At 36.7% G+C, this 27,203-nt stretch overlaps 2 protein-coding genes, 1 long non-coding RNA gene and 1 pseudogene across 3 annotated transcripts; 2 read left to right on the forward strand and 2 right to left on the reverse strand.

Annotated features, from left to right (window-relative positions):
• The first annotated feature begins 154 nt into the window (after positions 1-154).
• LOC135116617 (2-iminobutanoate/2-iminopropanoate deaminase-like) lies at positions 155-2,129 on the forward strand (annotated as a pseudogene).
• A 4,447-nt stretch (positions 2,130-6,576) lies between these two features.
• On the forward strand, positions 6,577-12,047 carry LOC135117475 (uncharacterized). The gene is made up of 3 exons (XR_010276930.1): positions 6,577-6,765; positions 11,046-11,318; positions 11,899-12,047. It is a non-coding gene; the product is annotated as an uncharacterized LOC135117475 (long non-coding RNA).
• Positions 12,048-13,292: 1,245 nt separating this feature from the next.
• LOC135117551 (RNA exonuclease 5-like) lies at positions 13,293-15,398 on the reverse strand. The gene is given in 3 exon segments (XM_064036960.1): positions 13,293-14,445; positions 14,448-14,926; positions 15,322-15,398. Coding segments are annotated over 3 exon segments (1,677 nt in total). The 3' UTR covers positions 13,293-13,324.
• Positions 15,399-18,641: 3,243 nt separating this feature from the next.
• On the reverse strand, positions 18,642-26,797 carry LOC110370106 (acyl-protein thioesterase 1). Its single transcript, XM_021325837.3, has 5 exons — positions 26,629-26,797; positions 26,522-26,553; positions 26,216-26,429; positions 25,818-25,991; positions 18,642-21,681 (listed from the first exon to the last, which is right to left on the reverse strand). Exons 1-5 carry the CDS (start codon positions 26,677-26,679, stop codon positions 21,499-21,501), a joined length of 654 nt encoding a protein of 217 aa, XP_021181512.1. The 5' UTR covers positions 26,680-26,797; the 3' UTR covers positions 18,642-21,498.
• Between the last annotated feature and the right edge of the window lie 406 nt (positions 26,798-27,203).

Genomic DNA, 27,203 nt, shown 5'->3' on the forward strand with positions numbered 1-27,203 from the left:
TGTCTCGAAATATCATACGTATGAAACATTAATAATGTTGTGTAATTTCATATAAGTAAGTTAGCTTATCTATCATTAAACATACCAACTAACTTACCTACCTAAAACTTTATCTGTCGTTGAATATAAATAAGTTTTGAACTTGTGACCCCGATAGCATACTTGTTTACAATTTCATTTAACAATGAGTGAGGAGCCAGAAAATACTGAGACAAAGAACAAGTTAGACGGTTCGTCCAAGATGAATCCTTCAAAAGTGGACCATAGTTCTAAAACCAACGTTCATAAAGTTACCAAGACAATTGTGTCATCGCCACATATTTATAAGCCCGTTGGACCCTACAGGTATGTAGTTAATTTATTTACTTAATACGAATGAAACGGGTGGAAAACGCGTTTCATCCGTTGAAATCTACAGTATTCAGCCAGTGACGTCCACTAACTTTTATACTTACCTATATCTTATTAGGTTTAGGTAGGTCCTATACTATATTGTACCTTTCATTCAACTATCAAATAGTTGGTGGTTTTGGCCAAGGCACTGTATCTAGGTAAGTTGCCTTAATTAATGGACTGCGGCTTATATAAATTTATATATAAAAAAACAAATTAAGTGGTTATCACAATAAATTGCACCAAGTCTCTGAGAGTTCTGTTTACCTGGATGCCTGTAATAATATACATTGCCTATAGACGCATATTATAACCCATAATATTTTACGTATTTATGGTACATTTATTTATTTTATATTTTATAGGTATGTATACCTACATTATAAACCTTACTTTGAATCACTAGATCTATTTAAAAACCTCATCAACATACGTTGCATACCTAAGTAGTTTTTACATATCATTATTAAAATTTCAATTTTATGACCTAAGAACAGGTACCTATTACCAATTACCTATAGTAATCTGTGCTACTATTTATAAATAAATGGGTATGATTCTGTCGGTTTCAGTCAAGCTATTCTTGCGGATAAGACACTGTACGTGTCTGGGGTACTGGGCATGGACCCGCAGTCTCAGCTAGTAAGTGGCGGCGCTGAAGGACAAACGCGACAGGCTCTTAGCAATCTGAAGCATGTTCTAGAAGCAGGCGGCGCGTCTCTCGAGTCTGTCGTTAAAACTACAATACTTTAGCGCGAATGGAAGATTTCCAGGCGGTGAACCAAGTTTATGCAGAATGTAAGTGCTGCATGCCCATGAAACGAACAATTCCCTATACATACCTACATTATATAGTATAGTCATATAGTGTAAACAAATATACTTAACCGAAAATAAAGTCTTCAGTTCTCGTAAATCGCTCATTTGATTGAAGGGAAGGGAAGGTCCCCAAAAACGTCTCAAATGTAATTAGTTTAAATTATGGAAAGACCATGCATTACAACCAGAACTGGTAACTAGGACAGTAGATTACCAGCCTTGATTCTATAACATTAGAAATTACTAATAATAAGTATTTCAATGTTCTCAGGTTATCTGGTTTTATTTTTGTGAATGGTTTTCAAAGTAAGCTTACCGGAAAATCTTTGGTTGACTTGGCTTTTACGTTTATTACAGTAGGGTCGTTTACTGATAAAAGTGAATAAATAAGTTTTAGTAACTACAACCAACAATTTTAAAGTTGTACATCGGCCTCAAGTTGCAATTCTTCATGTTAATTATTGTGCATGTTGTTTTCTATAAAAATGAACTGTATTGTATGTACTGTTATATAATGTATAATTTTTATTTAATTTGCAGTTTTCCCGAAAGACTTTCCGGCCCGTGCTACATATCAGGTAGGCAAATTGCCTTTGGACGCGGCTGTGGAAATAGAAGCTATTGCACTCAGTGGTGATCTGGTCGTCGCTGAAGCCGGACCCTGCCCTGTGCACGCACTTAGGAATACGTGACCACCGTAAATTAATCTCGTCGCTTAAGTTGCCTATTGTCGTGCGATATGCAAACGTAATTAAGGCACACACCTAGGTAGTTTTAGGTATCTATGATTATTATTTTTCTGTTAAATACTAAGATGTTTAAATATTAATTATGCTATGATTAACATATTTGTTTGTATGTGGTTCTGAAAAACGAAGTTGTATTAAAATATTGTTAATTAAAATATCATACTGATTTTATTTTTGGTGACAAATTAGAGATATCCATACCACGACAGACACTACTAAACGAAAGGCTAGGCAGATGATGACCACGCTAAACGTTTAGCTTTCATTTTGTCTGTGACTGCCGCTACTGTCAGGCTGCCTCTAACATAATGGCGTCCACGGCCGATTTCGGCCACGGCGGCTGTTCTCATTTAAGAAAATCAGCCAGCTGCGCAGGACATATTATAGTGCACGAGCATTTCCGCAGACACAACTTCACTCTCATAACCCGACGGGACGGCAATCCGACACGACCGAAAGAGATCAGGCGCAGGACCGACGACATTTACCTACGTGCTCTCCGATGCAGTTATCCAGACTGCGGGCTGCTTTGTGAAAGCTTAGAAAACCCATAAAGCGATTTCGGCCCGACCCGGGAATCGAACCCGAGACCTCGAGCACAGCAGGCGCGCTTGCAACCACTAGACCAACGAGGCAGTTAGAAAGTTTTGTCGCCTATAACATGCTCAGTGCTCATTCGTCACTATATCCATCAGTCCTAGGCTTATCATTTGCGGTAAAGTAGGTATAGTCTATACCTTAAATATTTTTGCTTTGACTTCTTGGTCTTACAATTTCATTATTTCCCTAAATATTGTTAAGTTTTCAAAAGTACTTAATTGTAGATTAGGTACTATTTAAATTGACAGTTAGAGCAGCCTAGCTATCTTCCATTTATATACTTAGGTATATCCTTTTGCCTCTTCGAATGCACTAATCGAAGCATTGCCTAGGTAAAATGCTATTTCTGTTCTACGTTTTGAAATGGCATACGTATCTATATACTAACATACTAACATCATACCTACTTAGGGCCTAGATCGGAATATGGCGAGCTGCTCCGCTTGAAAGGTCGAAGACATTGCACGCTATATATTGCTTTAAAGAAAATAATGCGTGCTTTATTACAAGGTCACGTTGGCCATTATTTATTAGAACAGTGACTTTATACCTCAAGTAAGGCGGGATGTTGGTAGCAACGATCCTTCGGTAAAACTATTTATGATTAAAATAACTGCTACAAATATTTTTACTTAATAAGTACCTACCTTTTCAGATAATTATAATTATCTGTTGTGTTCTGTTTTGTTTTGGTGGCTGGCGAATCCAGTAAAAATGCATAAAACTACCTACCTTTCTGTGCTGCTAATTTTGTTATTTTTGTATTTTTGGTCTATCCTCTTCTGCAGTTGCCTTTTGCTAGAAAATAGGAAATCCCTTTCATTTATTTTTGTTCCTGCATGAACTAGTCCGAAATGTTAATTATATCATGCCTACCTCATAATTGAGTTAAAAGTTACATGCAAACCTATTTATTATTCAAATAAATAAGACACTATTTTAAAACTGTGACCTAGAGTGGGTGGTCATGAAAACGGTAGGTCGCAGCGCGCTCCTCGGCCAACATGTATAAAGTTTGCCATGCACAATACGATTTTGGTACAAAACGAAAAGCCTCATTACTTTCACATACTTACTACTCTACATAACCCTTTGGACTGAAACACCATTTGAAAGTCAATATTTTCAACTAAGAACCCGACAAAGGAACAGAGAAAATAAAAATACCTGGTTATCTAAATACTTACATAGTTTCTGACGTAATAATATTATGTAGGTATTTTTTGTTGCTGTTGGTAATTAGATATCCGCTCCACATCCGATCTACCTACATATTGCATTTAGATGCCTTTTACAAACCTTTTCTGGAAGAATCGCCCACCCGTTAAAAAATCAAATGATCGCTCTCATCTAGTTTTTATTCTCTAGTGACCAGATACCTTCTTCAGTACACTTTGAGTCTCAAATGTAGGCTCTAGAATGGGAGAATATGAGTCGTGGCTAAGGCGGAGACGGCGTAATTTATATGTACGAGTATGTTGGGCAGCGAAATAGCGGCCGTAAGCCGAGTGTTGCGTGTGTTTAAGAACAAAGAGCTTTTGCCGTTAACTAGCCACTAAGCTTTATTTGTTAACCCCACTTACATATTTATAGCAGACCAATTATAATTAGAATAATATAATTGTAAGCACGTAAGATTTTTAACAAAACCGACTAGGCATACAAAATCGGTGCATCGCCTTCTTCAGGTACCACTGGTAGTCCTACTACACAATGAATCCTTAGAAGTTATGATACTTTTACAAAATGAAGTACCTAACTAGGTAGGTACTAAAAATATAGTCGGATAAATTATTATAACTAGGTATATCTAAAATTAGAACTAAAAAGCACGCCTATACAATTATCCAATCAAGTTTGTTTTACATTTTGTTAAATGCCTTCTCAAATAATAGAAACTAAGACCTACCTAGGTTAGGTAGGTACCCGTATCAGGCACTTGTGGGAACCTGTTGTACCTACCGACAGCACAGACTACCAAAAGCAGAGCGGAAAAGTTTTGACACAATCAATAGAATTTCATTATTTAAACCTCGTCTCCGCCTATTCAGACCTGCCATCGTAGCCAGGTTTTAGCGGCACAGTCCCGATTTTTAAATCATGGTGCGGGACAACCTCAGTCGCTCTTTTCGGTGATAACTCGACGATGCGTGCTGTGGATGGAAGCGTGTGCGAGTAGGTTGCCCAGATAAACAGGTATAGGTAGATTTGCAGTAGGTAAGTACTACCTAAAACTTCGTTAGCTAAAAATTGGTTATAAATTAATAATATTTTTTCATGGATAAAAAGAGTTGCATGATTTCAAACACGAAAAAAATGTATTTTACCGTAGGTAGGTTATAATGACGGGTTTGCGTTCACCATAATAGTTTAATGGAGACAGTATGCTACACTCGCATACATGTCATGTAGGGATTGGCAACTGTGGGCAACCCTACGTCTACCTGTTGCCGTTATCAATATCGAATTAAAACGACCAAAAATCAGGTTTATGTATTGCATAGGAGCTCATACAGGAATTGATTAGGTAACTATCAAATGAAGAAATATTATGTAGGTACTGAATAATCCGTCCTAGCTGTTGCCACTACCATGTCTATATAAGAGCAGATAAATAAATAGCTTGATCTATCTGTTGAATGAGAGCCCTGAATATTTAATTGTATTCGTACCTAATAGTTTTCATTACTTATTACACCTTAACGAGCAAATAAGAATTTTGAGTTTGAGATTTATCATCCCTGATTTATTTCTGGTAAGTACCTAGTCTAATATACGTCCACAGCCACACGCTCCAGCTTACGGTTTACATTTTATTTCGCTTTCACTGAGGTTTTTTGTTTTAATGTACCCAACTTACCTTTGAATTAATTGCGACAATGCAAATACTGGATAGCTTGTGGAAATAATTATTGCAATTAACTAAAAGCAAGGTGGGTGTACCTAGGTAGCTTATCTTGATGGATGACTATTAGTTTTAATGGAATAGTAGCTACCTAAATATAACCTTAGGATCATTATGATTAGAAAATTAATACTCCATAAATTAATTAAACGGAAGAAAGGTCTTTCACAAAACCATTTGCGAGTAAGTAAGCGGTACTATGTTCGTTTAATAGGAAAACGCGATGGGGTGCGAGGTCAGTTTAGCGGGCTGCCTCTATAATAGGTAGGTTGGTATGATACGATCTCGGGAGTCGTATAACGGCCAGCGGCCAGTCGAGCCGAGTGCCCGAGTTGCTGTACACGGGTGGTTTGCTAAAGTTGGCTTTCGCCGGAGAAGTAAACATAATCGCGCCTAATTTTTACTTAGATTTTGTACCACAGTCGAGGTGCCTATGGCTTTTAAATCGGGACTGTCGCGATCATGGGTTGTACCAGCAGTGCTCCAAATATGGTCAGCTCAAGCACGGCAGGTATGCTAATGTGACATTTGGAAAACCCTTTCGCAGTTACAAAGTATTAATATTAGATGCCTAGGTAGGCACCTCCTCTACAGACTTTATTATTTGCTGGCTATTTCCATAAAAAACATTGAGCAGGAATGGTAGCGCTTAGACAAGAAAACTTAAATAAGTCTTTTATATCCGTAAAATGAGACGAATAAAATGATGTAAGGTTGCAATGAATTTAAAATGTAAATAGCCTAAGCGCCTACCCCATTTATTTTTAACACACAGTTGTAGTATACCTAGTTGCAGTACCGACGGACGGGACGACATGCTGCCCTACTTGTTACTTGCCGTCCACAAGTTCGCACCTAAAGGGGTGAAACCACATGAGTATATATCAAGTAAAGGTGCCACCACATGAGTTCTGGTGCTTACCCGCCTGTACAAGGTGTAACAATAATATCCGTTAAAGACAGGACAAACTTACTGAGTCCATTTACAATATGTATTTAAAAATCCGTATAACATTGTAGGTACCTATTAAATATTATACTTGAAAGTGATTATTTTAACATAATTATTCTATCAGCCTTTGAATTCACGCCGCAACTATTATTTTTCAGAGAAAAGCATCCAATTTGAAGAAGAAATGAGCGATGAATCAGAAAACCAGTCGAATGTAGAAGAAATAATTTATAGAGCTGAAAGAAATTCAAACGAAATAAACAAGCTTCCTTCAAGTGATACAGCAACAGAACATAGTGCAGATATAGTTAGAAATAGATCTACTCATAGTTTAAAAAATCAAACAGGTAGGTTCAATCAAAGGATGAAAGGTTCCCGTCTTTCAACGATTTTCAAGGGCTATTCACCAATAGGTAGAGGGTTTTCATGGGGAAGTTAGTACGAAGCATGACAAAGGCAAAAGTATCTGGCGTATAAAGTTGAAGAGCTTTATTTGTTACGCGCATGTTGAAGCGAGCTGCCGACTGCAATGCCACGACTGCATGTGCATCGACTGCTGGAAAGAAATCACCTGATAGTAGTGAGGACGACTGTAGGTATACATACCTAGGTAGGTACATACAAACCAGTAGTGAAGTTGCGGTCTATCAGCAGGCAGTTGCAGCATTTACTCGTAAAATTGTAGTTAGCAGCTCGCTTCCATTTTCGCACGTTTACTCAAAGAAACTACTGAACTGTTAGCTCGAGCTAGAGCATCAGGGGAAGACATAAATGCAACTTTTTCATTCCTTTAACCAAGGAGCAGAAATACCTAGTAAACCTTCCCGATCAAATACTCACCCAGGTACCTCTATCTACATACGAATATCGAGTTTTCAACCGATATACCTATGCGTATAATTTTCGAGGGTTGCCCTCGTTTTCTCAGGATTTCCATGATCAAAGCGAGGATTTTCTTCCATATAAAGACATAATTTTCCAAATCGGCAACTATGAGTAATCGAGTCGGTACTGTAGAGTTGTGGTAGTTACATAGTTAGATACTCTTTGGTGTTTTATATTTTATACCTGGCCGGACAATAATGTAAATAGATTCGATTTGAAATAGAATAGTTTTATATATTGAAGTATGTCACTTCACCCCGAGTCAGCGAATAAACGCAAAGTTAAAGTTATTATTGAATGTTTTAATTAAATATCCTGAAGATCCCCGGTTCCTAGCGCGCCACGCGCTACATATGGTGGAGGCGCCGACGCCAAAGCCCCTAGTATTTTTCAGGTCACGCGAAAAGTCGCTTGGTGACGTTTCGAAGACGGGAAGAAGAAAGCCTGGATGAAGTATTCCTGGGCATTGGAATAAGTTCTAATGAGATATTGGAACACGCAGGAAAGCAGCTAAGTGAAATTTTAATTATTTATTGATTGAAAAATGTCTCAAGACATTACATTTTCTCGGGCGTCAATGACGTTTCTTTGAAGATTTTTTCCAATTTCGCATCATTGCTGCGATAAATAAATGGAAAGAAAAGGATCTAGCACTGTTACTAGGTGCTTATTTACAAGGCCCTGCTCTTACATTTTTCAAATATAATTACGTAGAGGGCATTGAGTATAAGACGCTATGCGATAAACTTAGGGCAGAGTTCCCAGATAATACGAATTATGTAGAAAAATTCTATAATGCCCAACAGGGGAAAAAGAAGAATTACTTTCATTTTATTATCGCCTGTGTGGTTTACAGACCAAAGCAGATATTGCAGACGATGCCATTTTATAAAAGTATATTTGAAAGGGCTCATTTTAAATATAAAGCCACATTAGGCTCACAGCTCTTTGCATCAAAATATGAGCTGCGTGATACACTTTTCCAAATGAGAGATTTATTTGGAGAAGTACAGAGAAATGTTATCAATTTGCCAGTGTTTCCACCAATGATTGATGATAGGAAATACTCCATGAAATATGAAAGAAGTACTTCGAGTACACCTAGTAATACACAATTAATTTCTAGCATGACGAAAGAAGTGCACCGAGCAAAGACATGGAGATGAAAGATGTGGAGATGAAACAAAATGAGAAGGAGCTGCGCGTGGAGCAGCATGCGGAGCAGACGGTGGAGTTCCATGCGATTGGATCGGAAGTAGAACATGAGTCTGGTGAGACCGGTCCATTTATTAATGTTCTGATTGCTCAACAGGAGTTCAGGGCGTTAGTGGACACAGGAGCTTCTGATTTCTTGTGTATCTGAGGAGTTTGCAACAAAGCTCGATATTCAATACAACAAAGAGAGCGCGAAGCATCTGCTACTACAGTCTCTGGTGCTAGTTTAACAATTATAGGAGAAGCATTATTAAATTTATTAATAGATTCTTGTTTCTTCAGCCATAAGTTTGTCATTATTAAAAATATTAATCAAAATTTAATTTTAGGTAGAGATTTTCTTTCTAAAAATAATTGTTTTATAGATTTTTCTGAAAATTATTTAGTTTTGAAAAGGAGGTTTATTGTGAAATTTATTGATATGGAGACTTTAAGAAAAAGGTGTCTATGTCAAATGTACTGACAGACAATCACCATAGTGACAAAAATTATGTCAAAATAACAGATATTGACAATGACGGAAATAAAATTAATTATAATAATTCTCGAAATGTAATGAATGTGAATAATGTTCGGAATAAAGTTTCGCGAAAAGGAAACAAACGGTATGTTCCGAAGCATAAAAAGAATTATAATTTAGCATCTTCAGAGATAGTGCAACATAGGCAAACAAGGTCGAAGGACTACAAGAAATCAAAATTAGAAAATATAATAACGATAATCGTTATTATCCTTCAGAGGGAGGAAAGGAGCGCAGTATAACAAACGTAGTATACAGCTGCGTAATATTAATAATAATTTAGTATGTTTAAATAAGCAAAATGTAGATAAATATAAAGATAGGAAACATTTTCGTTGATTTTATAAGACGTTTTTCTAATACGTGTTTTACATTTACATGTTACCTGGAACGAGTTGTACGAGCATTGCCGGTGAAGGGATAAGAAGGTGAGCTACTTCATCTTCGTGAGGAGATGATGTCCACGGCAGAATTGCTTCATCTTCAGTACGAAGGAAGATGAAGATAACCAATGTGGTCAAGCTTGTGTTATTTTTATAAGTTTTTAATATTGCTCTGTAAATCTGATCCCAAAATTATTATCTGATTTGGTTTTGAAAAAAATATTTGGATGGTGAATTGAGGTTGAGATCAACTTCGCAATAAGGGGCATAGCCTCGCGAAGAGTGTTTGCTTGACACAATGGTTTCTGCCGAAGATTTATGATCCCTATATTTGATTTATTTATTATTTAATATTCCAAAATTGAAAAAAAATAATTATTGGGTAAGATGGTTAGTTGTATCACGTTAGGTGAGAAACTTTGATAACGGTGACTTATCCCTTCATCTGACACGTTAGCGTCCGGCGAAGTTGTAAGTTGTCAATACAGAGTTTTCTTCGCTTGAAAGTAATCCCTTCAGGACGGGTGTTCACTTTGAATATCCTTTGCTTTTAGCAACACGCCACGCAACTTTTCGCACGGTTTTGTTGCGTGCGAGTTAATGCTGACGTGCGTTATTGTGGTGCAACATGGCACAATTAAATCATTGACTACGCATGTTATCGTTAACTATCCCATTGTAAGGGACTTGTTTTTGTTAATTCCGTGCGTAGGTAACTTTCTGATAGGTTTAGGCAGGTAACATTTATATGATTGTCCGCCTAAAGCTGCGCTTTTGAGATAAAGTTTCAACTTTATCCTAAGGGCGTAACTGATGTAGAGTTGTGGTAGTTACATAGTTAGATACTCTTTGGTGTTTTATATTTTATACCTGGCCGGACAATAATGTAAATAGATTCGATTTGAAATAGAATAGTTTTTATATATTGAAGTATGTCACTTCACCCCGAGTCAGCGAATAAACGCAAAGTTAAAGTTATTATTGAATGTTTTAATTAAATATCCTGAAGATCCCCGGTTCCTAGCGCGCCACGCGCTACAGTACCTACCTAACAAAAATCAACAATAAAAACATCTTAATTGAGAACCCCGTTCTTGGGAAGTCGGTTGAAAAAAGAGCTAACTTTACTGTGTAAAGAGTATCGTGTGATAAGGTGAGGGTGACAAAACTTTTATTTTTATGTTAGTTGCATATCAAATCTAAAAGCGGTCGTCAATGACCTTGCCAGATGTTTCAAGTTAAATATAAAATATCCTCGAGTAGAATTACAACTTTTTGTTTTTATGCAGTCAAAGTCTGTCTAGGGTAGGTTTGGATTTTTGTCGTTTTGATTTAGGTAGGTATTACTCTAATTTGGTTCATCGCTTTTGAGGTCGGTGGCGAAATAAACTTAGGTACCTACCTACCTACCTACATCTATTAGACACCGACTTCTGGATAGATGCACCTAAAATAAGTATTTTTGGCTTTTAGTGTTTTGGAAGTCAATTCTATTTTATTGTAAAAGTTTTCTCCCTATCTCTCTTTTATTTGAGACTTGTGATATATGAGCTGTTTTACCTCATACCTATTGTCCTATACTTTTTTGATTGAAAAGAATCTTGGAAAACTTTTTTTGTTTCAGACACCAAAGAAGATAAATTTCCTGGTCATCAAGTTATGAATAAAAGCGAATCAAGTTTGGTGCTAGAAGAAGAACATCCACCTAAGTTAGAAGAAGTAGTTGAGAAAGTTGTCGAATTACATTCTTTAGAAACTGTAAACGAAATCCAGCCTGTTACAGAAACGACTGTCGAAGACCCGCCAAATAAAAGTGATGATAACAATAGTTTAAAAGAAAGTCATGATACAAAGGACAATGAAGAAAAAATGGACCAGCAGAACTAGATAAACAAAAGTAAGTTTAACTACTAAATAGACTTTAGAGGTAACTTTGTGCATTGGCCATTTAGGTCAGTGTAGCAATGCTACGGAATGCAAGATATGGGGCCGTAGAACAGAACCAAGTTTGGCTTATCGCGTCAATATTCATGGGCCTATTCACATTAAATTCCCATTTGAGTAGGCTCTCAACTAAAGGCAAACAATCTTGATATTCTTGATAATAAGCTACTGCCTAAAATAATGATTCAATCGATTAAGCAATTCATCTGCCTAGATTTTTACCAACGTTAGGGTTGGCTTCCACTTTTCGCTTGGCTTCGCTTTTACATGGGACGACTGCCTATCTGACCTCCACAACCAAGTTACCTTGGCAACCCTTGATACGACTAGTTGACGAACTATCTGGTTAAGTAACTGTCATTATTCTATTGTCTAGCTACATTACATTACTACCTATTATTACAAAATTATTGGTGTCAAGAACAAAAAATTTTTTATACATATTAAAATAATAGGAAGGTACCTATAAAACTTAAAAATTCTACATAATAAATATGCGGCTGTTAATTTGTTTTATTTCATATCTTAATTAGAGAGGAGCATCCCGAGGAAGCCACCAGCCCGAGTCAGTCGGAGAGCAGTCGTGCAACTCGATGGGAGGCTCTTGCTGACATAGCCGCCGAGCTACCGCCCTCCCTTACAGTTGATCCTATTACAGGTCAAATTTATGCGCTTTCAAAATAAATACGTCCTATTATCTAATTGTGTTTATTTATTAACTTATACATCAAGCACAAAATTACTTAACATGATGCGTTTTATTACTTAGGTACTAGGGTTGTAACGGAGGCCGGAGGGAGGCGGATGCGAAGGCGATGAGTTTCAGTTCCGCGCATGGTTAACGGAGGCGGAGGCGAAGGTGAAAGATATGGAAATAAAATAGTAATTTTAAGGTTCAAATTTAGCTTTTTATAATCAAAATTAGGAGAGGTAAATTATATTTAACAAACAATAGGCCAATAGCTATCGGGTTCATAAATTAATCCAGCTGAACTAAATAATTGTTCGCTTGGCGGTGCCGATAAGTATGTGTGAACGATGGGAAAAAGCTTTATATTTAACTTATTTTCCACCACAATAATGGATCATCGTTTAATTTGAGTCTGATTTTCTTTGTATTGCTTGGCATTTTCGTACGATTACGTAATTAAAACTCCAAAATTGTAAGGAAGCGGAGGCGATACAATTTCTTGCGGAACTTCCGCAGTGAGCGGAGGCGAAGATCCGTTACAACCCTAGTACTAAGTCTACTTAGCTATCTATAGGTACCCACTAATGAATGTTGCGTTGCAGCAATGTTGTTGAATTTAAAGATTTTAATTATGCAGATAATTAGTGTAAGACGTCCTATAATTGTGTATGGTAAATAAAAATTTGTGTATGCAGCCATTGTGGAGAAATTCACAAAACAGATTCCGCTGGGCGAACGTTGGCGAACGTTGTCCTGGCGGAACTTTTAATCCATAGACTTTAGGAGAAAAGAGATGTGTCGAAAATTAGTGTGTATTTGTGTATAATTGATTATGTATGAATGAAATCAGTGCATGCATAAACTTCGGAGAAATTCAAGTTTCCGCTACGCGAACGTTTGGCATTATTATTCAACAACATTCCGCTGCGCGAACGCACGTTGTAAAGCTGTAATACTGTACCTACAGTTTAAAAATACGACCTACCTATTTCAGTGTAGTGTCAGGGTGCGCTGTCAGTGAAAGAATCTCGCTTTTACACTAGAAAAATAAAAATCCCGGCAGCAGGCTAAACATGGGCATCAAAATTACGTTTTCAATTGAGGGTTTGAAATGTTTTACCATGCGTTTCTTTCTACCATGTTTCTACTGAGGTTTTCCACTCAGTGGATGCACTGAATGGACAAAGACAAGACAAATAAAAATATAAGGATTTGGTAAATACTTTTATCTTTTAAAACTTAAAGCTATTTACATGCAACAAAATAAATTATGTGTTTTTCACTTTCACTAATGCCAGTCCATTGCTGTTTGTAGTCCCACCAAACACAATAACACACAAAGAGGATGACACAAGACTATCCCAAATTGTTTTAATCCACATGTCAATTTTCTTCATGGCTTCTCTATTCTCATCAGCACCAAAATTAAGTTTCAAATGAGCCATTGTCAAGTTATAATCCTTTGCAGATTCAGTGAAAGATGAAATTACTTCATCCACACTGTCAACAGTCGCCAGTTTAATCTTCTTAGGATTACCCTTTTTTAGATGAGCAGACATGCTTTCCTTTGCTTGGGTTAAGTATGTGTGATAGTCACCAGTTATATCATCACAGCCTATTATAACAGATGATTTCTTCTGTTCCAGCATATGATTAAATATGGACAAGGCATACTGTGGTGTTTTTACCATTCTTATAATATTCTCTTTAAATTTCTCTCTATTTGTATGCACAGCATCTCCAAATTCCAGGCTTTTACTAAGTTTTAACTGTACTAATTTTAATGCTGCTAAAGAATCTTCAGTGGAACAGTGACCATCCTTACCCATTTGAATATTTTCTTGTAAGAACTCTCTTGCCAAAGTTTTGAGTTTAGGTTTTCGATTTCTTTCACCAGCAAAATTATACAGTAAACTTGTATCAATAATATATGGATGCATCATTTTTAAGGCATGCATGTCTGTGTTTAGTGACTGGCCCACTAAAATAGCATCAGGAGGTAATATCCCTCTTAAATCATTCTGGACATCTTGGAGACGTTTAGTAACATTGCTTAATAATGATTTTGTAATACCTGAAAACCTGGTTAAATAATCTGTTATACTATTATAAGGCTTCACTAATGATTCATACACTAATTCATGCTTTTCATTTACCACTGAGATCCTAGTCAGTTCTGAACCTGCATTGGTTAAGCACATTTCACAGTCAATGCCAAACAATGGTGATGATGCAGTAACTGGTGCATATTCATCTTTAGTGAGTACATAGTCTGCATATGCATCACTTAATTTTCCCTTCAAAGGTAATGGATAGTTTTCCTCTATCAACTGCCAAGCTGATAAGACTAGTTGGGTTCTAGGAAATTTGTCTTCCGTTGTTGAAACAACTTCATTTGTTTTTCCTCACCAATAGGAAACACAGCCTTCATCATTATGTTTAGATCTTTCCTGGCTTCAAGTGCTAAGTTCATGCTCCCATATTTTTGAATGATAGTATCCTTTTCAGACTCTGATAATGGTACTAGAGCAAGTTCTTGGACAAGTGAACCTCCGTAAATGGATGGAGTTAAAACTTCAACCAAATCATTAAATATATTTTTTGTGTTTTCATATTCACTGCAGTATGTATTCCAGTGTTCTATAGATATGCCTTCCAAAATTAAACAAGCTGTTTTCTTTATTCCCTCACACCTGTCCAGAACATACCAACGCGGTGAATCAGTTAGATTAAGATTTCCCAGCAGTGAGTGTAACAACAAATATTGAATGTCCGTAAGCGTTAACGGAACTCTTTCACTGCTTCCAATTGACAAAGAAGCATTCTCACCATTTGCCTTCAATCGAAAATTTGGACATTGTTTCTTTTTTCTTTAATTCCTTGTCTGTTTTATTGGTTTGTTCACTGTCTGCAGATGCTGCAAAATGCAAGTGTTATATTTTATAGGTTATTTTATCATTCATCAGCACCATTTAAATTGCATATTAAACAACTCATTAAAAATAAAAGAATCTCCAAATCCACTAATATCAATGTGGTAATGACCAATATAGGATTCCTTTTATTAACAGATAGTACAGATTTTAATGGGGTTTCTACAAGCATAAGGCGTATAAAAGCATAACCCATCTTGGCAGTTGGGTAAAATCTAGAGTAGATTCACAAGCAAAACAAATAGTTTCTAATATAATATGAACATTAAGTATTAAATTTGTCTTATGTTGATTTGAATGTTATAGAGTTTTAGAACGGAGCATTAAATTACGATTTACCTTTTTCCAATTCATTTTGAGCTCGTCTCTTCCTCGATGTAGTAGCAGGATGTGAAATAATTTTACTCATCCTTATTCAGTTCCTAAAATTTGAAATAGACTATTAAACTTGGCAAGCGAGCGAACAAACATGTGCTTCTGCTTCGTATCAACAACAACAACATTTGACAAAAACTAAACGTCAACGTCAGATGAAATCATAGGATGACAATGTCAAATGTTGTCAAAGAATTCTTGGCAAAAATATGGCAAAATGAAGATAGTCCATAACTATAAGATAGTCTAAAATAACTTAAGTAATCACTGTCTATGTACTGAGGCCATAGATGTAATATACTGAACAAGATTGCGCACTCTCAAAATGTGTATTTACGAAAATGAACTCTATTCCAACGCAATAAGGTACTAAATTGGTTGCATAATATACAGAGGCAAATCCGAGCCGAGAGGGATAGTTAAAACGGAGGACGTGTGTCTCGTTCTAACACCTTGCCAGCATAAAAATTTATGATCAACAGTTTTGTCTTCATCTTATTTTAACAATTGTAAGTCAACAATTGCACCTGCAGACACTATGTCCAGCGGTGGACTGCGATAGGCTGATGATGATGATGAAGTCAACAAATTAATAACAATCGCATTAATTTATTCGTATTTATTCTTAAAACATAACATACATTTTATTTTGCTTTTTTATATTTTCTAGCGGTAACCCTGAACATTCTTGGCGCGTAATCAGCATTTAAAATTTTGTTTATATTTTTTTAAATGGTGAAAAGTGAAAGCAATATATCGTTCCACAGGTAAGCTAATAATAACATTTTCGTAAATCAAACAACTAGGGTGTTTAATTCTTGTAATGAGACAAAATATGTGTGATGGATTCTAAAACTGTTGTACTATTGTTATAGCTTTCCAAAAATGAAGAAAGGGGACATAAATGGCTCAACAGCCTATATGTGAAGAAAAAAATACAAAAAATTAGTGTTCACTTCGAATCTTCCTGCTGTTATACTGCTAATTCCCGCTAATTATTAAAAGCCTATAGGTAACAAACTGCGTAAGTTAAAACTTCAATGTCCATCTGTGTTAAATAATCTCAGCAAATTCGGATTTGTCTCACATAGCTTAATCTTATGGTCACTCTATTAGAAAGGGACAGACGGCCTCCGTACTAACTGTTTCACTCGGCTCGTTTTTGGGTATAGGTGCGCAGTCCTGTTTACTATATTATGTATATGACTGAGGCTCGTATAATGGGGAGCAATAACAAATATCAATGAAATATTTATTTTTTAATATCTAACTATAATACATGAGTATAACTGCTAAAAAACAATTAAAGAAACAACAAAAGGAATTTTAGCTTACAAACTGCCCCGAAAAGATTTTACTTGCAAGAATGTCATATTTCTAATATTATTGTAACCCATGTCGATGTTGTTCTTTCGTACACTGGGAATTTTCCCAAGCTTTTAACCTGGTAACATTTTTGTTTTTAATGGGAGGTTCTCTTAGGTAACGTGAATGCAAGGAATAGAACATCTTATCAACGTCTTACAATTTTCAGGTCGCATAACGAAACGTTTTGTTACCAACAAAAATAAAAAATAGAAATTGGGGATTTTTGTACTTCTGTTTGTTCCGTTCTTTGCAGTTATAACTGGAAAATGTTGCAACTGCTTACACAATTTACAAATTAAACAGTCTGGATACCGTTTTCCCAACTATTTTGGGGTCTTACCGGATGCAGCGCACTGCCTTACATGGAGCTAGAGCCTATCTGACCTCCTCGACCCAGTTACCGGCGCGGAATCTGATACTCCTTGGCGAGACTGGTTGTCAGGTTGTTGGTGGTACTTGTAGAAAAGAATAGAATTTTATTTTGAAAATGTGGGTACATACCTACATGTAATTTTAAACAAAAACACAATATTTGGGTTTTATTTTATAGGTATATTTGTCCTTTTAAAGTACAGAACCCTCAATACACAAATCTGTTTAACACTTGCCATTTCTTCTCATATTAGAATTTTATTTAGGCCAATTTAATGGTGAACGCAAATCTGTTAGAATCGACCGCGGCGAAGGATTCGAAATCTAAGGAGGCCTTGCACTATTAATGTATTTCCTCAACAGCGATATCGGTATTTGAAGCGTCTCTTAATTTTTTACAGATTATTAAAATCATTTTTCAAAATATCGCGGGTTTTGTTGTTGACATTTGCGATTGATACACGCAGGCCCCCCCCGAAACATGTTCGTTTTTGGACTCATATTACAAAGAGAATGCAATCATTATGTAAATCACATAAGAATCCTATCATGTGCGATCCTAAATCTCAGATCGTTTCTGTTATTCTATTATTCTTCTAGATGTGGATGCTTCGCCGCGCACGAGCTTGCGAGGATTCGTACGATTTCGATCTTTGCCGCGGTCGAACCTGACAAATATGCGTTCTCCATAAGATTTACAGGTAGAATTATCGATTTAATTATACTAACAATTGAAACAATAATTATACTGGACACGACTTCATTTCATAGAATATCTTCGCCATAACTAATAATACCAAAGAATGTTTTCAAGAAAACTTTATTGGGGTTCCTCCTAACTTTACAAGAATAATATCTACGTATGTACAGTATTACACATTTTATATGGCTAGATTTTTTGAATACGCCAAAATAATAAGTAAGTTTTTGTTTAGATATATTTTTATACAAGAATAAAACCTTAGTACATATCAATTAGATAAGCGTGCATATCATACCCATCATACCATAGGATACTCCCATTATCGATTGAAAAATTTGACTATGACATTGTCAGCCAGTTTCTTCATCAAAAGTAAAACCAAAGTAATGTCATAAAGTAAAAGTAACGGTCAAATTCGTTTTTCAATACTAAAGTAACAGCAAAACTAATAAGTAGATAAAATCGTGAAAAACGAATTTGACCGTTACTTTTACTTCAAGACATTACTTTGGCCTTTACTTTTGATGAAGAAACTGACTGTAAGTGAAGTAAACATACGAAAATAATCTCTTCTTTTATTTAATGGCCGTTTTAAAACGTCATTTTTGAAGATATTAATTCTTACAAATGAAGTCTAACAGCCAGTGTCTTAATCAGTATAAGTAGTATAAGCCAAAGTAATGTCTTGAAGTAAAAGTAACGGTCAAATTAGTTTTTCTATTAGTTTTGCTGCTACTCAGCCTTGAAAAACGAATTTGACCGTTACTTTATGACATTACTTTGGCTTTTACTTTGATGAAGAAACTGGCTGTAAGAGTGCGTCCTTCTTGAACGAATCAATGCGAATGTGAAGCTATTCGAAGCAAAATGTCGAATGTGTGCTGCACCGCGCAGTACTGGGGCACGATTCTGCTATACTTAAGCGACGTACGATTCACATCCGACTGAGATCCAATCACGACTCGATTACGATTGAAGCGTATGTGGCATTCCGCGATTACTTTGAAATAAACGTTTTATCTTTCTGTCATTCAATAATGAATCGTTTGTCTTGCTAATGATTTACGATTGCAATATGATTGTTCGTATATTAGTAGCAGAATGCCCGCTAAGTTTATAACTGCTCTTGCAATTCAATTTCTATTCAATTCGGGCCCCTGCGCCACGTCAGCGTCGTCGGCCGCTTCAAAAGAAATCGACTGTTTGTTGTTGTCGCGCCTCGCTGCGCCGCTTCGCATTGGCATCCGGATCGCTCACAAAGGACGCACCATTAGGGTGCCCATTGAGTGTTATGCTGCCATAGGGTGCAAAGAGCGCGGTCATATGGTTATCTCTGGCTTGTGTACCGTTAGTGGGTAGAATTATCGGTCCTGATGCTCAAATCAAGTAGTGTGAGCGACGAGAACAAAATCATCGTGATAAAACCGCGTAATTGGACTACAAAGAGTTGGTATTTACGCTACGCCATATATGATGTGTAGACCTGCACCTAACTATGTATCATCTTTTATATATTATCCTTAAATACCTACAAGCAGCAATGAGTGTCGGGAAAACTAGTTGTAGATCCAACAGAATTTTCTTTTTTATTAATGCGATAGTAAAACCGTGTTACCTTTTGGACAATCTTTGGTTGGTACCATTATTTACAAACAGGTTTCGTTAAAACCATGTTTCAACGAAAATCAATATCACGAATTGCCAATGGATATGTACAATAATTCGCCGAATCTCGCCAAATCGAAATATCATTAAAATAATGTTTCATATCTAATGCTTCTATGCTGGTACTACTACTAACGTAAGTACTATACTCTGTCTTTTTTAAAAACGAGGGTTGCTGCAGATTTTCACCGGGTTTCTGGGTGTTTTTATAGAAACAACAAAGTCCGTTCCACAAGAACCAACCTCTCGAGGATGAGGGCGCAGGTTCGATTCCAGGTCAGGCAAGTACCAATGCAACTTTTCTAAGTTTGTACGTACTATCTAAGTTTAACTAGACACCAATGACTGTGTTTCGGATGGCACGTTAAACTGTAGGTCCCGGCTGTCATTGAACATCCTTGGCAGTCGTTACGGGTAGTCAGAAGCCAGTAAGTCTGACACCACTTTAACCAAGGGATATTGGGTTGCCTGTGTAAATGGGTTGAGGGGGTCAGTTAGGGCAGTCGCTGCTTGTAAAGCACTGGTACTCAGCTACATCCGGTTAGACTGGAAGCCGACACCAACTTAGTTGGGAAAAGGTCTCGGAGGATGAGGTTGTTTATGTAAATACGTTAGTTGGTAGCTGTTTGGAAGTTGCAATTATTTAATGAATGTTCAATAGGTGTTGCTAAAAATCTCTACAATAAATAGTCAATATGAATGTGTCCTTAACAATTTCAAATTAAGAATACGTGTTGACTGACCCAGCCCCGACCGACCCATCTCACTCTCGTCAATACCGGAAATGTGCGAGATATACACTCAATACTCCTTTGTTAAAAAAAATCGACTATTATATGGACAAAGCTCTAATCTGCAACAGCATGTGCAGTTACTTCATTAAATCCTGAAAGTTCCTCAACTTGCAAAATACCTAATTAGATTTTTATTTTGCCGCGAAATCTTAAAAGTAATTTTACTATAAGACTGGCCTATGATTCAACCTAGAATAGTTAGGGAATGACAGGAAATTTATTTTGAGGGTATTTACATAATAATGAACAAAAATACAGATAAATAAAAAGAACATAAACTTTGTTCAGTAAATAACTCTATTTTAGTTTGACGTGAACAATAAAATATAATAAAAAACAATAAAAAAAATATCTACCTACCTAACAAAGAACTGTATGTATGCAAACACAAAACTAATGGAATAATAGAAAAAAAAATGATTAGTATGGTGTTTCTGTTTTGGTTTGTATGCCACATCTAGTAAATTTATAATTTTACTCGAGTTTCAGTGGTTTGTCTCTATATATTCTATAGGCTAGGCAGTATTTATTTATGATGCTTCGCCTGCTCGCTACTACATATCTGGACGCTAATTATTAAAACATAATAACGTTGTTTCTCACTGAGTGTGTTAGATACTTTTATTTATTATCAGGAAATTAAGCTTCTAAACTAATTTAACACATCATCGGCCTATTTATTGTTGCTCTCATGCATATCGTGGTTGGGATGTAGAGATCCACCCACCACAACGATGTCGTGATACCTATGTTAACGCGCCCCCACCTTCGGTTTATTGTGCCTTCTAAAGCAATGAAAACTTTCCAAGTTTGTCTTGGGAATCGCATCGAAAACATCGTATTGAACACGAACCCGATTACGATATCTATCTGACATCTATAATACATGAGAGGTTGTAATGATTATGTATTACGTCTACTAGAAGAGGTTAGGTAATGGGACACAAAGACAGTAGGCAAACCCAGTTGCTATTAGATACACTTACATCATGTTTAAATGATAGCTAGGCGCAACTCCTTACACTAATTTCAGGTCTGTTGGAATTACAACCCAAATTCCACAGAAAACTGCCCATGATTCTATCAAATGGAATGGAATAAGATAGTAAAATGACGGATTTACAGCCAAGGTTCCAAGTATTAAGTTACTAACAGTTATGTTATGTACCTATTTTAACATGACGGGGATCATAAATAATTTCTGTACTTTTATAAGGATCCCAAAAATTTCTTTAACCCAGAGTTTTTGCTATAAATGCTCTCATATCTTTAAGTTCTGCTTCTGAAGAACTATGTGTCAATCCTTGGTATGTTGTGAAGTCAACATTCTTCATAAATGTCTTGAGGAATGAAGCTGTCATTTGTCCCCATTTGAATGGAACGACTGGGTCACAGTCACCGTGAGCTTGAAATATCTGAAACAAACATTTATATGCAGATTAATAGTTAAGTTAGTACCTTTGCACCCTGTTTGTATGTAAAACTGGGTTACATCCTACTTTAAATACTTTTTTTTTCAAATTTACCCTAGCATGTATGTTACTTTTAGGTTCAAGGATTGAGTTGGATACCGCGCGCACATCTGTCTATTAACAATCCTTTTATTTTGTCAGGCATTATCTAATTATCCTGTATTATCATTTCGGGTCCGACCAGGTAACCATTACACATTGTTTTAACTAGCGACCCGTTCATGCTTCACACGGGATAACAGTATTTACCCACTATTTAATGTATGTTATTTTACATATAAACCTTCCTCTTTAATAAAAGAGGCATGAAAATCCTTTGCGTAATTTTGAGGATTTAAGCGTACAAAGAGACACCGCGGGGACATAGGGACAGAAAAAGCGACATTGTATTATACTATGTACCTAGTGATAGTGACGATACGTGCCTCCCTATCGTAATATACAAGTGTTATCGTAATTTAATGCAGCTGGTAAAATTACATTAGAAATGCAGGACGTCCAGTTGATTAACCTGGTCCTTCTGATAATATCAATAATACATATTGATAAATGTATATCAACAGACTACAATGATCATTTAACATATTATTCTAGCCAGTTGTCGAAAGAAATACAATAAAACCTAATTTACTATGCAGACTAAAGCAAGCATTCATTATAGTGATTTTTCGCTATAGGGATTATTTACATAATTGACAGTTCCGCAAAATCAGACGATCTTAAAAGTCCGACAGTAATATCTCCCTAATTGGTATTGTAAGTAGCACTTTTATAGCTGGAGAGATCTTGATTGCACTGTTTACTCAAGCTGGCTGTTTTATTTTTATATGTTGTAACTACCTAGTCGGGATGAAAATAACTTTTTAGGATTCCCTACCCTAGGGTAAACCGGAACCCTATCACGAAGACTTCGCTGTCCATCGGTTAGTCCGTCTGCATCTGTCACCAGGCTGTATCTTATGAACCGTGATAGCTAGACGGTTGAAATTTTTACAGATGATGTACCTCGGTACCTATTTCTATTGCCGCTTTAACAACAAATACTGAAAAATTTCTTTACAATTTTACATTAAAATGCGATTAAAATTTTGGTGATCTTCACTATTTTTGTCTGATAAGTAAGGTATATTAAAACATAAGGCGTAAAAATATCGAAATAATGACATGTGTGTGTTAAAGAATTGTTCACTACAGATATGTTTTACGGCATTTCCATTTTTATTAGCATTATGCTGTCCATGCATGATGATTACATAATAATAATGAATGATTTACGTATGGGACATCACTAACACACAAGCTTTTTATAAAACAGTGCTATTCGTTAATGAACACATTTCTCCCCTTTGTATGACGCAGTCAAATAAAAATGCTCAATAATTGTTTACGTTTTTTGGCAACATTTACGATCTCTTTTAAAGTTCATTGATATTTTACATTTTACATTGACAAGGCTGAATAAAAGTGAGTATTATTCAATATTATAATTAGTTGTTGAATCATTCATCAAAACAAAGGACAATCGGCAAAATGACCTACGTGTCGTAGTCGTAGCTTTTAACAATAAATCAGTAGATAGATAAGTATGGCTTTTAGTCCAGTCATTTTAGGCATTATAAACCCCAATCTGAGAAGAAAATCCTAGTGAGCTTAATTTTTATGTACAACTTGTTTACTGTTGTTTAGTGTTATTATGAAGTTGAGAAAAATCGACATTGATAGCGTACCATTTGTACCGGAAAAAAAATTGCAAGGGAGAAAAGGTCACGAACAGTTTTTCGAGAGGTCAATACAGGTCATTATTAAAATTGTTACCTCATAAAATTGTTTACAAAAATGTCTCTTGCATTTTTGTATAATTCGGATTAAAGCGCTGAGAAAGCAACTAGAATGGCCTCACATAGGTACTGTATTGTATAACGTCCACGAAGGCGTAAACAGTATTGCTTTGTATTGATGTCTTATAACTTTGGACGATTCGGGTAAAATATCTTAAAGAGGTTTGTACGGCAATGATAAGAGTTTCGGTATTTTATTATTAACCGTTGTATTGTAAACTCAATTTTGAGGCGCGAATTTTGGGCTGCGATAAGACCAATTTTAAGTTAGTGATGCTGAGAGCAAACCGTCTTTTATGGGATTTTTACGTTTAAAAATGTAAATGGTGGAAATGCGAGTTAAAAATAATATACTATAGCCAATAACGACTTTATACTACCAGCAACTGATGATCTACTGAACACAATCTTTTGTAATTTATTGTGAAAATATTCCGGGTACGAAAACAAAGTTCCCAAAGTGGAAAACTTGTAAAAACAAGACAATTTTTATGAATTGTTTTAGTTCTGCAATGTGAACACTGCTAGATGGCTTTTGGGCATTCTCCTTTTATGCCTCGTTTATCTGTCAAAATACACCTCTTAAATTATTTCATTTATAGGGTAGGGCTAAACTATACAAATCTGCCCATTCTCCTTGAAGAAAGCAAAAGTGCGTGTTATATTACATAATACATAGTATTTAAATTATGTAGGTACCTAATATTATAATTACGTTTGCTACTATTAATTAAAGACTGTCTAGCGTCTATACCTACTGGTATATCTTTATGTGAACACTTCACAATTTCTGGTCATGTATTGGCTGTCGTATATGCACGTTATGAAAACTGCATAAATAACTTTATATTTTACATTAGCTACTACTTCTCGTACCCAGATAAATATAGCCTATGTAATTCTCGGATAGTGTCGCTTACCAAAAGTGAAATAATTTTTCAAATTGGCTACTGAACTGATACAAAAAGGCTCTTAAACTTAGATGATATATGTATATATGGCTTTTGTAACATCTATATTGTATATAGATATTTATCTTCTCAGAATCAGTTTTAATTTTCCTGTTATTCATTGACAAGGCATGTTATCACATCAAGTTCATCGGGCGAATATGCAATTAATTTATATGCATATTCTTGAATACAACCAAAACGTGCCAAAAATACAGCATTTTTTTTTTACGACGTCAAAAATCATCAAATGACCCCTCCCGCTGTGGGTTAGCAGCGGTGAGGGAGTGTCAGACTCTTACTGACTAAAAACCGTCGTGTTCCGTCATAGGCCTTTTATGTACCAGGGTCGCGGTATCTCTTTCGAACAACCCGCAGCCCAGGCAGGCCTTGGACCTGCTGGGCGCCGCTGGGGTTGCTGACATCTCTTTGAGGAGCGCGTGGAACAACGCGCGCCGTCGACACGGGTCTGTCGTCTAAGCAGACAGAGGGACGATGAGCCACCCGAACTCACCGCCCACAGACCCACGCCTACTGTGGCCGGGAGTCATCACGCGACACCCGGCGCCCATGGTGTCTACCTGGTCCAGCGCGGCGGCCGGGATGAGAGGTGCGTACTCTCCGGCGTTCCGCCTCCTCCTTCTCGAGCATGACCGCTTCGCAGAAGGAGGCGACGGCATCCCATTCCCTGAACCAGGGCCGGACGCGAGAGGTCGCCGCCGCCCAAAGCCTCGACGAGGACCCGGCGGTGCCGTTCCCATGCGGGGCACACCTGGACTGTGTGGTCCACCGTGTCCTCGGGGCTGTCCGCACAATGGTGACACCGGGCGCCTCCTCACGATCGATTCAGTGCAGGTACCTCCCGAAACAACCGTGTCCGGTGAGGACCTGCGTCATGCGGTACGTGAGGGCGCCGTGACTCCTCCCGAGCCACTCCTCAAAGAGGGGACTTACTGCCACGATGGTGGCGTGCCCTCCACGATGGTGGCGTGCCCTATACAGCATTAACCTAACACAAACTTAAGAGATCACTAATTGTTACCCCTTTTCAGTAATTAGCTGCTGTAAATAATTTGTATATATTTTTTTTACTAAATGTAAATTAAAGAGGTAGCTTGAGGAAAATCATTTGAAGAGGAACTTCTTTAACAAACTAAAATAAAAATAATACCGAACACTGCTCATAAAACCTGAAGTACTTTTCTCATCCTACTGCCCAAATACTCATCCTGATAATTCACCAAATTAAAATCATTTTGAATAAATAACATTGTATGGCCACTGAACTTACCAGCATTTCTGCAGGAACCTTCACTGCATCAGGAAAGTGGGCATGTCTGGGTAACCAGCAGGACAAGGACATTACTCCAGCAAGAGGTTCTGGATATGTCAAACCAGCATGAAGAGCCAAAGCTCCTCCTTGAGAAAATCCACCCAACAGTATTCTATTAGGAAGTATTCCAGCCTGCAAGTTAGAACCCACAGATAATAACATGATCGTTCTTAAGAGCTGCTAATACTGCAACAATTCAGACTGTCCTGCAGAATACTTGACACCAAAGTTATAAAGTGTTATTTAATCATCTCTTTAAACACAACCCTGACAAGGGCATATTATGGCGCATGACATTATTCACCTCAAATCACTGAACCACTTCGAATTTCTCACACACTTCATTATCTACTTACTTTAATTTCATTGGCAATGAGACGGTGAACAAGGTCAGTAGCTCTCAATATACCCTCTTCATCTTCAGGAGCAGTAGCATCCAGAGTCCGTAAATCAAACCATGACGGCATACGGAAACCCGCATTTAACGTCACTGGCATAGTTGCAGCTGTCGGACATATTACTTTTATGTGGGGCCCACGGAGAGCCGCGATAGTATTTGCCCACCCATGGCTGTAATAGAGTTTATCATAAAATTAGATATACGGGATTTTTTACTTTATAAGTAAAAATAAAATGGTACAATTAAAAACAGAAGTACTAACCCAGTGTCACCCAGACCATGAAGAAATATAAGCTGAAATTAACCGATGAGTATTAGTAAAACAATGTACACTATTTTGTTGGCTATTAAAATAACTATTTTACTTACAGATGCCGTTTGTTTAGCTGTAGCAGCAATAATTACAGGATTTGGTTCCATTATATAAACAATACGAGAAAATCAATACTTAATATCTGCAAAACAGTTCTTGCCAGCTAGCAGTTCAACAATTTTTACTGATCAATCAAACTGATCTGATTTGGCGACTGACTTGACTGACTTGACATTCAATGTTACCAGCCATGATTAAATATTTAAGGCGATTAGAGAGACTAGAGAGACTAGCGTGTATATGATATAAGGAAAAAAACCACTGGTGCAGTATGGAGCACTGAGTACCCCCTTAAACGGAAATATTGAAATATGTAAATATACATTTACAAACAAAACGAAACATTTATAATCGAGGGAATATATGGAGAAGATATGATCTTTGCGATTTGCGTTATCCTCCGCTTAACTTAGAAACTTACTTCTACTTCGGCTTACAATACAAATGTAATCCGATGAACTTTTTGACGCAAAATAATAATGTAAAAGCATTTTTAACTCATAATTTTCCGCTACCAGCTGAAGCGTCCACCATATACGCGACCATACATAAAAACATGATTTTAATTAAA

This window comes from Helicoverpa armigera, chromosome 11 (assembly GCF_030705265.1).
Source record: "Helicoverpa armigera isolate CAAS_96S chromosome 11, ASM3070526v1, whole genome shotgun sequence".
NCBI lineage: Eukaryota > Metazoa > Arthropoda > Insecta > Lepidoptera > Noctuidae > Helicoverpa > Helicoverpa armigera.

Bases quoted from the DNA above. Each gene is read 5' to 3' on its own strand.
- LOC110370106 (XM_021325837.3), bottom strand. From the start codon at position 26,679: ATGGAACCAAATCCTGTAATTATTGCTGCTACAGCTAAACAAACGGCA. The intron at 26,554-26,628 runs GTAAGTAAAATA...GGTTAATTTCAG, and splicing joins CAGCTAAACAAACGGCATCT to CTTATATTTCTTCATGGTCT. The intron at 26,430-26,521 runs GTTAGTACTTCT...ACTCTATTACAG, and splicing joins CATGGTCTGGGTGACACTGG to CCATGGGTGGGCAAATACTA.